We start from the raw sequence: 13,486 nt of genomic DNA, 5'->3' as shown, positions 1-13,486 counted from the left end.
ATCATTAATTAGAAACCTAATTAGTTTTGATATTAAGAAGCTATTTCCATGAAAACGGCATGCCATATTTCTCACAATCAAACTCCTAAAGTGCACTTCAGGACTGAAAACATCTGATTGTTAAACATTTATTGCATTGTAATCTGTTTCATCCAGAGAAATGAGACAAATTAGAATTGAAATTTAATTAATTAATGATACTTCACGTTTTTCAAATGACAATACCTGTTAATTACAAGGCACTGCTCATCATTTATCATGTCCAGATTTTACAATCATATTTGATATGAGCTATCTTCAGAGATTTTTTCAGTTGAAGATGATTAGGGTTGAAGAGTTTGTTTTATTTTGTTTCACAGTGTAATAACAGCATGGATCATTTTAAGTCAGGCTTTTAAAATAAGGAGTACCCAGCTTTACAATAGGTCCATACCAGGCAACTGCCATATCTGAAAACCTAGAAGTTTAAGATTTGAGGTTTAAGGTTAGTGGTTGAAGGTTGGTGGTTGAAGGTTAAAAGTTAGTGGTTGAATGTTAGTGGTTAAATGTTTGTGGTTGAAATTTGGAGGTTGAAGGTTAGTGGTTGAAGGTCATTGATGAAAGGTTAGTGGTTGGAGGTTGAAGGTTAGTGGTTAGAGGTTGAAGGTTAGAGGTTGAAGGTAAGAGGTTGAAGGTTAGAGGTTAAAGGTTGGAGGTTGAAGGTTAGTGGTTGAAGGTTAGTGGTTAGAGGTTGAAGGTTAGAGGTTGAAGGTTAGAGGTTGAAGGTTAGAGGTTGAAGGTTAGTGGTTGAAGGTTAGTGGTTAGAGGTTGAAGGTTAGAGGTTGAAGGTTAGAGGTTGAAGGCTAGTGGTTGAAGGTTGGAGGTTGAAGGTTTGTGGTTGAAGGTCAGTGGTTAGAGGTTGAAGGTTAGAGGTTGAAGGTTAGAGGTTGAAGGCTAGAGTTGAAGGTTAAAGGTTGAAGGCTAGTGGTTGAAGGTTGGAGGTTGAAGGTTTGTGGTTGAAGGTCAGTGGTTGAAGGTAAGCGGTTGAAGGTTAGTGGTTGAATGTTAGTGGTTGAATGTTAGTGGTTGAATGTTAGTGGTTGAAGGTTAGTGTTTGGAGGTTGAAGGTTTGTGATTGAAGGTTGAAGGTTTGTGGTTAACCAATCAGAAATCCAGATCTTAGAGTCTAGCTAATTAGTTATAAATATCAAACAAAACTCCACGAATTTGAAGTGATCAGTTATTGAGCCAATATCTCTCTCTTGTCCACAACCAACAAATTTTCTGTAAACCCTGTCACATTATAATGAATCACTGCTACATCCATCTATCAGTCACTTACTCTTTAAGAATAATGATGTCGCCAAGGATACCGAACATCTGGTAGGTACCGGACGCCTCGTTAATCCTTTTGATAATGTGAGTGAGGAGCTGTGTGATGGGACCGCTGACAGAGGGCCATGGGACCTGATGGTATCGCCACTCCATCAGGTGGTGTAGAGCACGGGCTGAGGAAAACAAATTCTTCATTAGAGGCCTGAATTACAAACTAAGGCTAAACAGTTAACACATAAAAGTTATTAGAATAATAGAATTTGTCAAAATTTTTGCGGTTTCAATTTTTTCTTTCTTTTTCTTTGTATTTGAACTCTGTATTTATATAAATTTTTACACCACCTCTGCTTATTTAATAATATAAAATCTGTGAAATTCTAAAAATAAAATCTGGTATTTTTAGTTTACAATGTATTTTCTGTGAAATTCGCAGAATGAAACAAAGATATGTAAATACTATATCTATATTAGGTCCTTGCACCCATCCAGTTCTTGAAGTCGGTCAATACTATTATGGGCATATACCGTAACGTTATATGGGGCCAAAAATGGAGATACAATGGTGGGGAAAATAAGTGAAAATTTTCATCTTAATTCTACTAGAATCATTAAATGCGATGAAATGTATACTAAAGGAAATAATTGATTTGAGTTAAAAATAATCTTTGATTTTTATTGCCATAAATATCGTTTTGTTCAGATGATTTTTTAAGTGGAGAAAGTTTACACAAAATACTACTATCATACAGACCTGTGTAACGGTATCCATGGATAAAACCTCCAGCAGATTTTCTGAAGTCCAGGGAGTGGGAGGCGACCCCGACGACATACATCCCTGGGTTATTGACAGACTGATAGTCGTAATCTATCTTAGGGAACTTCTTTGCTCTTCCTTTTCCCAACATCATTTTAGACGTACTGGAAAAACATAAACCACTAAATCATCAAATAGACTGTTCAGTTATTTCATATCAAATATGGTTTCTTATTATTATATCATAATACTGTAACTGAATTGTCTCCCCGTAAACACTGATTGCCCCCCTAGACACTGAGTTGTCTCCCCGTAAACAATGAATTGCCCCTAGACACTGAGCTGTCTCCCCTTGACACTGAGTTTTCTCTCAAGACACTGAGTTGTCATCCCATAAAAAGTGAGCTGTCCCCCCATAGACACTGATGTGTCTTTCAATAGACATTGATTTGTCACCCCAAAGACACTGAGTTGTCACCTCATAGAGAGTGAGGTTTCTCCCCATAGACACTGATTTGTCTCCCTATAGACACTGAGTCATTTCCCAATACACAATGAGCCGTCTCCATAAACATTGATTTATCTCCCCGAAGACACTGAGTTGTCACCCCATAGAGAGTGAGGTGTCTCCCCAAAGACACTGAGTTGTCACCCCATAGAGAGTGAGGTGTCTCCCCAAAGACACTGAGTTGTCACCCCATAGAGAGTGAGGTGTCTCCAAAAAGACACTAACTTGTCTTCCACAGACACGAGTTGTCTCCCCATAGACATTGATTTGTCTCCCCAAAGACACTGAGTTGTCACCCCATAGAGACACTAAGTTGTCTCCCATAGACACTGAGTCGTTTCCCATATACACTGAGTTGTCTCCCCATAGACACTGAGTTGTTTCCGGATAAGACACTGAGTTGTCTTCCAACAGACACCGATTTGTCTCCCAAAGACACTGAGTTGTCTCCCCATAGACACTGAGTTGTCTCCCCAAAGACACTGAGTCGTTTCCCATACACATGAGTCATTTTTCCATAACACTGAGGTGTCTCCCAAAGACACTGAGTTGTCTCCCATAGACACTGAGTTGTCTCCCCATAGACACTGAGTTGTCTCCCCATAGACACTGAGTTGTCTCCCCATAGACACTGAGTCGTTTTTCCATATACACATTGAGTCGTTTTTTCCATATACACATTGAGTGTTTTTCCATAAACACTGAGGTGTCTCCCAAGACACTGAGTTGTCATCCCATAGAGAGCGAGTTGTCTCCCCATAGACACTGAGTCGTTTTCCCATATACACAGAGTTATCTCCCAAGAGACACGAGTTGGCTCAAATGAACACTTTTCAAGATGCCCCTGTCATTCTATCCCAGAAACTTTGAGCTGACAAGATTTAATTATATCTATCTGCTGTTCCATACTTCATTAGTTGATATCTTGGATAAACTAGAAATCTACTTAATGTAAATGCCCCCTGCCTTCAATTATGAATGAGGCTGTTACAGGAAGGTATTGAAGAGAACGGTGTGGATAATACTCTATGGCACCCTCCTCATTTCATTGTGGGATGCTAATATAAATTTGGGGAACTGTGAAACCCACGCTTACAGACGATACTCACTCATTAAATATACTGGTGTCAAACTTAAAGCCGAGACACCTGACGATACGATCGTACGGTTCACGAAGTGCAAAATTATCTAAGGGAAACATTGAATCCTCCTCTTCATCCTTGAACTGGAGAATGAACTTTGACCCCTGTTTGACCAGCTTGACCTCATCCAATCCTGCTTCCAGGACACCATCTAAGGATTTCAGCTGATACGTGTCTAAAAGTCCATTGTTTACGGCCCTAGAGAGGAAAATACTGAGATATAACAAGAGATTGGATTGGATAATGATAAAATGCCTAAAATATCTAATGACACACACCTTTTCTATGATGTTGTGAATATGATAAGTTTAAAACAATACTGATTATCGAATATTCCACAAGATCCAGAGGTAAATGTTAATAATTTTTGGGCTGAATTTTTGGAGATACTAATTTATGAAAGAAGATCTTATCCATGACAATGTTTGATGTAGAACAAGTCCTTACCTCAGATCTCCGACATAGTGCGTGGCCCAGGCGAGTCGGACTCGGGACCTCCCTACCATATGTATAACATTTGTAGACCCATATATTGAGTCTGCTACTTCAAATGCTGCATTGCCCCGACCTGTAAAATAAAGTGATAGCTTAATAATCAGTAAATTTATTAAGTATCCCATGAAGTAAACAGGAAGGTATAACTTAATATTACTGTAATCAACCCAACAAGCATCCTCACCCCTATAAAATATGAAAATACGAAAAAATGTGTTGGTTTTTTTTGTTTGATTTTTTTTGCAAATGGATATGAATTATAGGTAACTTTGTTCAATCATTTTGTGAAATATTCGTCCAAATTTGGTTCTATAGTAAGCACCCCTTTATTTTTTCAATTCTTAAGTGCCCTTAGGCTTATTGGGTCAAATACGTAGTTAACTTATTTAAATTTACAATTCAAGACAACAAATTGATGTGTCTAAGCCAGGGGATAGAACCCAGAGCCTTCCTCACGGGGGCGAATGCTCAACTGCAGTCAAAAAGTGAGGCAGTGCCAAGGGAGGCATTAGGAAAGATACAGTCAGTTAGGAAGAAGAGAAAAGATAAGATCCTAAATTTAGTCACCTTTTACGATCATGCAATAGGGGCAGCAGGTACAATTCTAACGCCCTACCTGCAGGGCATCAATTCAAAATGTCATTTCGTCCCATTTTACATTTACATTTGTTGTGCTATTTGGGCGAGATGACTTAACATACACGAAAAAAATTATGACAGCTTTTTCAAACTATTTTGTCCCCTGAAATTCACATTCAAGATTCTGATGGTAGCAGTTTGATTGGCTATTTCCAAAGGTCACCTGGACATGACCTCAAATGGAATGTTGTCAAATCCTCTACTGAACGGGGTGGTTATAAGGATATGCATTTTCATCAGATTGTGTGGATACTATTTTTCTGATTCTGCAGGACATTTTTGTAATAAGAAGAATTGTAAAAAGCAAATTACTGACGCAGGCAAATGATGGATCGTGATGATACCATCAATACACCAAAGGCTTTCATCACATATTGATCTTTATGTATACATAATTGCGAGAGAATTATGGGGTCACAGTTGAATTTCTTTACATGTATGTATGGTATATAAATACTAAAGATGAGGCAAAAGCGACAAGAGGCAATGACAGCTTAGCTAATTATGTCCTGATTTAGCAATGGATACACTCTTGTCACTTTTATCACATTTCTCTGGTTTTTAGATGAAAGTGGAGAAGTGCATAACTTCATCAATTGTAAAACAAAAAACGTTTTTATAAACCAAACTACCAAAGATAAGTCAAAATGTCTAGAAGATAGCGATCATTATTTCCCTAGAATCTACTTTACAAATTGTTCTGCCCACGTAATTACACCATTAAAATATGTCATGTATCTTATGTAAAACCATTTACAAGAAATCCATGCTAATTCGAACACTTAAGGACAATTATCTGTATAAATTCTGACACGGAGCTGACACAGTCGTGACAATACAAGGAAAGAAACATACGTGGTACACTGACTATCGGTAGTCTCAGCTTTGCCCACATATCCCCCTCTATCGTTAAAGGGTCGGTTCTACAATAAAAGTTCTTTCTGTCCTAATTTGGTATTGATTTCAATGTTACAATGTTTCCATCAAGTCCTTTAACACGGGGCTTGCATCCAATTAGACAAGAAACATCTCCAGGGGCCTAACACCCAGTTAAAGCCATCCATTCACTCAATCAGTTCACTCTTCACTTTCACAACACATACACCTTTGTGGTAATTATATTAAGAATTGAGTCTTGTATTCTTTGTCACATTTAAAAAGAGCAGGCAAGTTAGTAAAAACTTTAGCCAAAAACCAGGTTCTCTAAACAACACTATACTTAAACTCAATTAATTTGAAGCAGCGGAATAAAAATGTACTAAAACCCAAGAACTGTCGCCCAAGAGACCAACTTATAACCCATCCCCACCCCCCATCCCCTCTCCGACCTTGGCCTCAAATTCTCAGAGGATGTGGGGAAGTGGTATAATGTTGTATCACAAATTGACAGTTCTAATGGTTTCATCAGTTATTTGTTGTTGTAAATACCTTATACTTTTTAGTTCTTTTTTATATAGGTCAAAGGTCAAAATGTTGGTCACAGTGATCTATTTTTTGTCATGCATGAACTTTTTAAAGTGAAACTTAGTATTGAGCCAAGATTCTGCCAGTTAGTGTCATTATAAAAGACGCAAAAAAGGAAAAGATGAACAGAGGAAGTATGGATAGAAGGAGGGACAAACACAATCAATGTTTTTATTGGCCAATTCAGTGGAGGAGTGATAATAACCTTGTAGATTTTTGTAACCCTGTTACCCTATATCAGATCTAACAACCCTGAATAACCCCTTTGGTTTGTGGTGATCAGTTAGAAACAAGTAACCCTGTAAATATCTGTAACCCTGCATCAGATCTAACAATCCTTTATAACCCTTTGGGTTGTGGTGATCAGTTAGAAACAAGTAACCCTGTAAATATCTGTAACCCTGCATCAGATCTAACAATCCTTTATAACCCTTTGGGTTGTGGTGATCAGTTAGAAACAAGTAACCCTGTAAATATCTGTAACCCTGCATCAGATATAACAATCCTTTATAACCCTTTGGGTTGTGGTGATCAGTTAGAAACAAGTAACCCTGTAAATATCTGTAACCCTGCATCAGATATCTACAATCCTTTATAACCCTTTGGGTTGTGGTGATCAGTTAGAAACAAGTAACCCTGTAAATATCTGTAACCCTGCATCAGATCTAACAATCCTTTATAACCCTTTGGGTTGTGGTGATCAGTTAGAAACAAGTAACCCTGTAAATATCTGTAACCCTGCATCAGATATAACAATCCTTTATAACCCCTTGGGTTGTGGTGATCAGTTGGGACCTAATAACCCTGTAAATATTTGTAACCTTGTACAAGACCTAACGACCCTTTTGGTGTAAGCTTTAACAACTAAAATCCTAAGTTTCAAAGACACTGTAACGTCAACAACTAAAATCCTAAGTTTCAAAGACACTGTAATGTATGTCAACATTGTGAAAACGCATGAATATTTTTTTTAAATCCTTACGACTCTGAGGGAGTTTGCCTGGAGATATAGACTGGCTTTCATCTATCCCACAGGAACATGGCTCTTTACACATGGATCACTATGAACAGCCATCTACAGCTCTTAATTGCTATCGAACACTCCCTTCTCAAACACATCTCAAGGCGGGATAACTCCAGACTGAGGTTTCAAACACCCACTCCAAAGGTCGCCCATAGACGTCTCTATATAACACCAGTAATCAAATGTTAAATTGCAACATTTACACCAAAGTGTCAGAATATTGATCGACTGTTTCAAACAATTCTTAGTGGCTTGTTAGGAAAAACTCTTTTCAGAAAATTCTCCGCAATATCCTTTTGTGGTGGAAGTGAGGAACTGGAAAAAGTGACTCCTGATAGCTTCGGGGAGTAAACATTGTCACGTAGCTTTTGTGTACCTAGTTGATCGATAGGTGCTATTGTGTCTTTCCTGATTGTCCAATAATTCATGTCTAATAAAATACACTGACAGATTATTTACATGCTTCAAGAATTATTTTTCCAGATCAGAAATGAAAAGATTTCATATGTCTTAAATGGAATCTCCATAACACTGATAACTCTGAGGGATCAACATGTTTGATTCGTGCAGTCAAAAACTGAATGAGAGAAATTGAGATAATAAACAGATGTAATATAACAGAAGTTCAATACAGGATTACAGTCAGACCTGTCTATAAAGACCACCCAAAAGACAGAGAAAAGCATGGTCTTTATAGCCAGGTGGTCTTTATTCACAGGTCGAATGGTCTTGACATTGGTCATCTGCGACCCTAGAAAAGTGGTCTTATTCAGCAGGTGGTCTTTATACACAGGTTAAAATGTGTTGAAATTGGTCATTTTGGACTCTAAAATAATGTGGCCTTATTAAGCAGGCTAAGACAGATTTGACTGTACATTACATGATTACACAGTACAGTATTTGATATTTCGGGAATATCCAGGTTAATGAAACCCACGACAATTTGGAATTCAAACTGGGTAGCTTGGGAACAATAAACTATTATACTAAACAAATTTGATGAGATGAGTTCATACACACCATAAAAGAAGACTCAATTGGTGAGTTTAGAACATCCCATAAGACTCAACAAGTGAGTTTTGGGACACAGACATACACTTTGAATATTACTTTCATAGGGAGTGTAAGGAATGGCAAATAAGTTTCAATATACTATCATTTTACAGAATATAGGTTTAGTATGAGCACTGTCATATTGAAAAGTTAAAAACTATTGGATTAATCTGGATACCATGAATAAGGTGTTTAAATAACTTAAATTGGCTATGGCTGATAAATGGTATGTTGATATTTGGAAATCTGCGAAAACTGGAGTCCCCTACTAAACTTCAGTCCTAAAATAGCATACCACATTCTACCCAATATAGTGCCCCTCCTTTTTGAGGCTTCAATTTCATTTAATTTGAATTCAAAATATGAAAACTTTGTTAGTTTTCTTACTGATATCTTTTTCAAATTGATTTATGGCTTACTTAACAGAATAATTTTATGAAAAGCAAGTACAAATTTGTTTTTATTAAGCGCCCCCTGAGTTGCTTCAATTTTTAAAGCGTCCTGGGCGCTTATTGGGTTGAATACATTCATCATTTCTGATCATTGTTATTGATTAGGATATCAAGATGTAACTATTAATTCAACTCATTCACCCCTAAAGACACATTTAGACTCTTCTAAATCAAAGACTGGACCAGTCCATTATGAAATTCCAGGGGCGAATGAGTTAAATTAGGGAAATAATTATCAATATGTAAATACTATCGTTAGAGTGGGAATCCGATTATCAGTTGTTTGTGTTTACTCTACGCGAAGGTCATGACGTTTAAGCTCTGATCATCATGGTCAATAATATGCAGTTAATGAATTCGGCCACAACATATTGCCAATCTACACGAATTCAGAACTCTCGTACAGCCGACAGTGAGATCAGGACAAAAGATCAGAAATAAGCTGATCGAGACTCTAGTTTGTTACTTTATACCCGCTGTCTGGGTAATATACATGTGACCACAGTGGCTTCCAAACAGTGGTTACCATGGTAACATATATGTGGCCAACTCTCAAGGTTAATGTCATGACCTCTAGAGATGCCACAGGGGGGGAATTTCAACAAATAGAACTGTTCACAGAAGCAGTACGTAATGACAATTTAGTATTCCTCATTTTCAAAATCGATAAAATATCACATTCAAAGATTGTTTTCTTGCATTTGTTTCTTTGATGACACTTAATAATCAGCTATACATGTACATATAGCTTCATTGTGAGTTCTAATGTATATATTCAGTAAGGTAAATATCATGAGATTCTGTCTCACATTGCTGCAATGTGCATGTGAGACAGGTTTTGAATGGAACAGCCATGCTTTAACACATTCATACCTGAAGACACATTTAGGCTCTTCTAAATCAAAGATAAGACCAGTCCATTATGAAATTTTAGGGATCAATGAGTTAAACATACAGTCACTATTTCCCAATCATGGCATTAAGTTTAAAACCGCAAATGATGTCCTCAATATACCTATCGGTTTTGGTTATTAATATATAATGTCCTGTACGAGTCCATTCCACATGGGAAACATCATTTTTTAATAGTTTATGTTCGCAGAAGCGTCCCGATTTCAGTGGCGAAGTTCCACAACTTTTTGGACTATGCAATCAAACGCACCCGAAAAAATGGCGGCCATGACAGGTGAGTCGGCTGGCCAAGAGCGCAGGAAAACTAACCGAGGTACGGACGCAAAACATCAACCAGACATAAAAATAGGATTATAAATTGTTATCACCAATTAATTAACCCCTCAGGCACAATATCTTGGGTCCTGTCAGTTGGTGTTTTTGTCACGTGGCCCCACTTTCAGTGTGGTAAGTGACAGTAGGAATGAGCCAGATGTTTCGTCTGCTATTCAATTTGTTTAAGTATCGGTTGTAAATTAAAAATTTTGTTTGAATCCATAGATTGTAGTTTGTGTATACATGTAGTATGTTTCATTTTCAAACATCTTTGACAATTTACATAGACCTCATGTATTTGCATTTTACCATAATTTCTGCATTGATCAGTTAGGTACTACCTACATTTGTACGTTCCAAGTGTTTTATTTTGGACGCTCCTTCACCGACAGAGCATAAACTACTCATCATTTGAACTATAATTTGTGTTTAATCGTGTATGTATATGTCTCCATTATCACAAAAAATAAATAAAAAAATAATTCATTTGTGCTTTTGGTGCATTCACAATCAGTACTTCATTCCATATGACTTAGTGCCACAGATATTTTTTGGGATGCAATTAGGCTAATTTATTTTCATATTTTTTATCTTGAAGTAAAAGTAGAAGCTCAAACTTTTTAATTGTGGTAATGGTGTACAGAAATTAAGCAACTTTTGTAACTGAACAAAAATATTTAATCGTCTTTTCTTTTTGATAAGAGAAAAAAAATACTTGTTTGTCAGCGGTGGAATATCATTAAACATGCAATAACAAGATTGAGCCCCCATGGGCCATAAGCGTCACCTGAATTTAGATACATTAATTGAAACACAAGACATGCATAAAAACACCTAATCTATTTTGCCCATCAGGCCTTTGAAAGTACAGATCAGTGGATTTATAAATTTGAACTTTCTAATCCTATGAAGATTTAAGGTGAATTTCAGAAGAAAGATTTATTGAAATTGTGTATCATTTCTGTGAACCAGCCCTTATTGGCCCTGCCGCACCGCTCTGGTCCACTGCTGGGTCGGCCCACGACCAATATGGATAGTGATGTTATAATGCTATCTCAGGTAAAATAATTGCTAACCCAGATTCTACTATAATTTCCTATGAAAAAAATATGGCCAAATTAAAGTTCATCAAAAAGTGGTATTTCCTCCTTAAAAACTATAGTAAATTTGACCCCTCCCCAGGGGAAAATCTGAGACCCCAGGGTCATATAAATTCACAATTTTTGTAAAGGACTTCAAGACCTTTTGCCATCCTATTACAGAGTATTTGATTCAACCAGTTCCAGTATTTCAGAAGAAGATTTTTAAAGTTTTAGCCTATTTGACCCGTTTTGGCCCCATCCCTAAGGCCGCTGGGGGATCAGTCATGGAAAATTTGTTGATAAGATTCAATGGCCATCACATAGGGATAATTCTGACAACAATTGACTAATTTCCTATTTTAATGACTAAATAATGTTCATAAAATGTGTTTTTCCTATATAAACTAAAGTAAACTTAACCCCCTCCCCAGGGGAGAACATGAGACCCAAGGTCATATAATTCACAATTTTTCATAAAACACCTTAAGACCTGTCCATCTATGAAGATATTAGATTCTACCATTTTCCAGTATTTAATAAGAAGATTTTTTAAAGTTTGAGCCTATTTGCCCCTTTTGGCCCACCCCTCTGCGCCGAGGGGGTTGGACCAGGACCAATATAGATATATGATAATAAAATGTTTATCTCAGGCTAATAATTCTAAACAAGTTTCACACACATTTTCAATGAAAAATTGAGCAAAATATGCTCATAAATGTGTTTTCCCCTATATAAACTATAGTAAACTTGACCCCCTCCCCAGGGGGAAACGTGAAGACCCCAGGGTCATATAATTCACAATTTTCATAAAACACCTTAAGACCTGTCCATCTATGAAGAGTATGTGATTCTAATGCCATTTCCAGTATTTAAGAAGAAGATTTTTAAAGTTTGAGCCTATTTGACCCCTTTTGACCCTGCCCCTAAGGCCCCTGGGGGTCAGTCATGGAAAACTGGTTAATAGGATTCAATAGCCATCTCATACTGATAATTCTGACAATATTTGACTCATTTCCTATTACAAATGATCAAATAATACTAAAAAATGTGTTTTTTCCTAAATAAACTATAGTAAACTTAACCCCCTCCCCAGGGGAAAACCTGAGACCCCAGGGTCATATAAATTCACAATTTTTGTAAAGGACCTTAGGACCTTTCTATCTATGAAGAGTATTTAATTCTATCACATCTGTGAGTGGAGAAGAAGATTTTTGAAATTTTAGTCAATTTTACCCCTTTTGGCCCCTCCCATAGCTCCCTGGGGGGTGAGGATCATAATAATTCACAATTTTGATTGGCCTTATGCCTTAGAAGGTTTGTGCAAAATTTCATTGAAATTGCTTCAGCAGTTTTGGAGAAGAAGTTGAAAATGTAAATTGTTTACGGACATACGACGGACGACCGACGGACGACGGACGACGACGGACAAAAGGCGATTAGAATAGGTCACTTGAGACTTCGTCTCAGGTGACCTAAAAAATTACGTACAGCATCAAAAATAATTTAAAATGATAAATTTATCTTTTTTTTTATATTACCTGAATACTGACTCAATAGTTGATGAATATTTTGAGTCAGACTTAAATTAAATGATGAAGACAATTTCCCAATTTTTTAAAAAACACCGTTAATATTTTTCCCAATTTTTGCTCAGGGTCCTTTTCCAAAAATAGCTGGCAAAAACCCTGAATGAAAATATGTCTGATCCATACACTATCATAAACAATGATGGATGAAGCACAGCTTCCTGGTGAGATAGGAAAAGTGTCAATTTGTCTTGAATGACAAGACCATTACCAAACCTCAAATCCATCACAAAAGACATTAACAAAATTAGAAAATGAAATATAAGTAACTGACAACCAGAAGTAATTAGTAGACAATGTTAACGAATCGTCAGGGGAAATATCCACAAAAGGTTGACTTCTACCCGACTTCCTCGGGTTAAATCTCGGAATAGCAACTCGTTAATTCCCAAGCTAAATCATACAAATACCATTATTAGTTTGCACAGCAGTGATTGATGATACAATTATCCTAAGGCAGGCTTAATGAGACGCAAAATTCCTGTCTAAAGAGCAAGGTACATATAAACAATTAATGAGATGACCATATATGGTATAGTGATTAATAGGAGTGGTATATAATCTCCTATATTAGAGTGGCCTCATGACGTCTGAGGTACGCGAGATAGAATCTGTCTGTCAATTTCAGCTCTATCGATTTTTATATGCATCAACACAAAAAGACCATATGCTCTCTAACAATTCCGCAATAGGTACCGAATTATATAGGAAATTGTTTAGTTGTTAAAATCTTGCATTAAACAAGA

The 13,486-nt window shown here is 36.8% G+C and overlaps 1 protein-coding gene across 2 annotated transcripts in view; it reads right to left on the bottom strand.

Moving 5' to 3' along the window:
- The window catches only part of LOC138324066 (FAD-dependent oxidoreductase domain-containing protein 2-like), a 66,501-nt gene that overhangs the window by 8,395 nt on the left and 44,620 nt on the right, over positions 1-13,486 (bottom strand). For both annotated transcript variants that reach the window (XM_069269077.1, XM_069269078.1), the window contains exons 5-8: positions 4,166-4,286; positions 3,686-3,916; positions 2,066-2,232; positions 1,322-1,487 (exon numbers count right to left, since the gene is read on the bottom strand). In XM_069269077.1, coding sequence (XP_069125178.1) covers positions 1,322-1,487; positions 2,066-2,232; positions 3,686-3,916; positions 4,166-4,286 — 685 coding nt within the window. The remainder of the gene's footprint in view (positions 1-1,321; positions 1,488-2,065; positions 2,233-3,685; positions 3,917-4,165; positions 4,287-13,486) is intronic.

This window comes from Argopecten irradians, chromosome 5 (genome assembly GCF_041381155.1).
Source record: "Argopecten irradians isolate NY chromosome 5, Ai_NY, whole genome shotgun sequence".
In the NCBI taxonomy this organism is placed as follows: Eukaryota; Metazoa; Mollusca; class Bivalvia; order Pectinida; family Pectinidae; genus Argopecten; species Argopecten irradians.
This window is presented reverse-complemented; position numbering and strand designations above follow the sequence as displayed.